This window comes from Triticum dicoccoides, unplaced genomic scaffold (genome assembly GCF_002162155.2).
Source record: "Triticum dicoccoides isolate Atlit2015 ecotype Zavitan unplaced genomic scaffold, WEW_v2.0 scaffold72764, whole genome shotgun sequence".
In the NCBI taxonomy this organism is placed as follows: domain Eukaryota; kingdom Viridiplantae; phylum Streptophyta; class Magnoliopsida; order Poales; family Poaceae; genus Triticum; species Triticum dicoccoides.
In genome coordinates, this window is record NW_021295236.1 from 1 (window position 1) to 2,319 (window position 2,319).

Genomic DNA, 2,319 nt, shown 5'->3' on the forward strand with positions numbered 1-2,319 from the left:
AGCCTATAGGAGCTATAACTTTGAGTGGGAACGTTGAAGACACAGTGGCCTCTAATCTCTGCTATCTCATCCTTAGTTTTTCCAGCAGGATATGTGCCATTTAATTCAGTAGATGTACAATTGATTTCAAAAACTGTAGTGAATTTTTCTAGTGTGGACTTGTGAGCCATCGATAGGCAAACCTATTCATCCCTTGGTTAGATTTCAAGTCCTAGTTGCATAGGGTGTTGAATGCCAATCTGAAAACGTCTAAAACAAAGTCATCCAAGGTGGGCACTAGCACTCCAAGCTTTCTATATATAGGACACCTCTACCCTCTTATTCTCTTACAAAACACAGGGAGACACAGCTTCCCACCATTCTACTAGCTCACTGAGCTCTCTTTTCCCCTTCTTGCTAACAATTATGACCATGGCTAGTCCATTCGGTGTCTTTGTTTGTCTACTCATAGTGCTACCTCAAATCCAGGCCGCTTCTATCCCCTACAACGGGACTGTACCTCTTCAGGGGTGTCAGATCCCTTGTATGACCGAAGTTAACTTGCACTTGTTCTTGCACCAATTCGTCGATGGACCAAACCAGCCAAACCGCAATGAGGAAACCTTGCTCCAAACAAGTTTTCCTTTTGGGTTTGGGACGACGATAGTTCATGACTGGACTCTTACCGAGACAACAAATTCCAAAGATACAGTTGTTGCACGTGCACAAGGCGTGCATGTCCAGGCTGGTTTAACCAAGGATAATAGATGGTACATGACTCATAACATAGAGTTTGAGCAAGGAAGGTAATATGTTCTCTATTTCATTATTTTTGAATATCTCAATATGTGTTTCGTGAGTTCTTTCGCCCGCGACATTGAAGTTATGCGCTTGCCTCTACTATATTTGTAGCTAAGAATTTTACACAAGTTACTGGTGTACATACACATATTAATAGATGTGCATTTGTTCAAAGCTGCATGCACTTCTAACCTGCTGGCGGAACTTGCTATTTTGCACATGAAACAGGTTTGCAGGGTCTACCCTTCAGGTGATTGGCATAACAGCGGGTTTGGAAAGTGGCCAGTGGTCCATTGTTGGTGGGACTGGTCAATTCATTATGGCACAGGGTATAATAAGTTTCACAAATCATCCAGCCTCTACTTGGGAAGATGGTATTAAAGAACTTAATATCCGTGTACGCTACACGAATCCGCAACCTGTAAGAATAATTCTCAAAAGTTTGTATCCAAATTGTAATGTTCTACTTTTTGAAGGGAAACAATAGGACATTAGAGAGCACCCTACTAAAAATGCAATAAATTAAGAAATTTGTGCATATGCAATGCAAATGCATTATGTCACATTCTATTTTCAACAACACTAGATGATACCATGCACTTTGTTGTGGGTATGTTCTGCAATATATATCACTGAGATTTAATATGGGGAGGCTGAATATTTGGGGTAAATAATATGAGAACTAAAATTGAAAATACATATGATTAATTGTGTCTGATTATTGTATATTTGTAAATAATAAAAAAATAGATCCACCATAATATAATGAAAATTCACATGCATGTTTGCACGTTGAGGTGGGTTTATCCTATGCATGATTGCATGCTAAGGTTGACCTTTTCCATTGTATAATCCATGCTGATGTGACATGCTTGCATGTTGAGAGAAATTTATTGGTTATTCGACGCTAGCTATTTAGATATAGAAGATTAGCCATGTTGAACTAACCCAAATGCATTTTTTACACATTTAATCTGTAGTGGGTTGCATATCAAGTAACAAAGCTTTATGTACGCACACATGACATGACACAAGCCATGTTTTCACTTATTTTTCTACAGGCTTGAGGCGCAGCTCGTTTGTTGAAAAATAAAGCCGACGTGAGGAATTTGATGCAAACAATGTATTTGCACAGTTTCTTGCGGCGTGATGGATCATTAATGTGGTCCGCTTGTGTCACGAGAGTATGCATTAGCATACCCTCTTTCTATATTTCATTCAAAATAAGATGTGGGTTTATAGCATGGTGGATGTCCAGTCCTTAATCCATGTCAACCCATCTGTTTGTTGGTGTCTATGTAATGTTTTGGATATGCTTTGCAAAATAGTGAAGCTTGTTTGTTTGAGAAACTGTTATCCCCAAAGAATTGTATTATGTGTATAATCATGCCACCGCCATATAAATATATAATATATGAATACATAAAGGGTAATAAATCAAGGGACACAAGACAACTATCATTCATACATTTAACAATGTCTATCCCAGAAGCATTTTACTTCAAGGGCCCTAATAAGCGACCCAATATTTCTGCCAGC

At 38.6% G+C, this 2,319-nt stretch overlaps 1 protein-coding gene across 1 annotated transcript; it reads left to right on the forward strand.

The window, feature by feature from the left end:
• Positions 1-411: 411 nt before the first annotated feature.
• LOC119347665 (dirigent protein 5-like) lies at positions 412-1,201 on the forward strand (the record flags this gene model as incomplete). The annotated part of the gene is made up of 2 exons (XM_037616246.1): positions 412-785; positions 1,009-1,201. Coding segments are annotated over exons 1-2 (567 nt in total), but the record flags the coding sequence as incomplete, so codon positions are not given.
• Between the last annotated feature and the right edge of the window lie 1,118 nt (positions 1,202-2,319).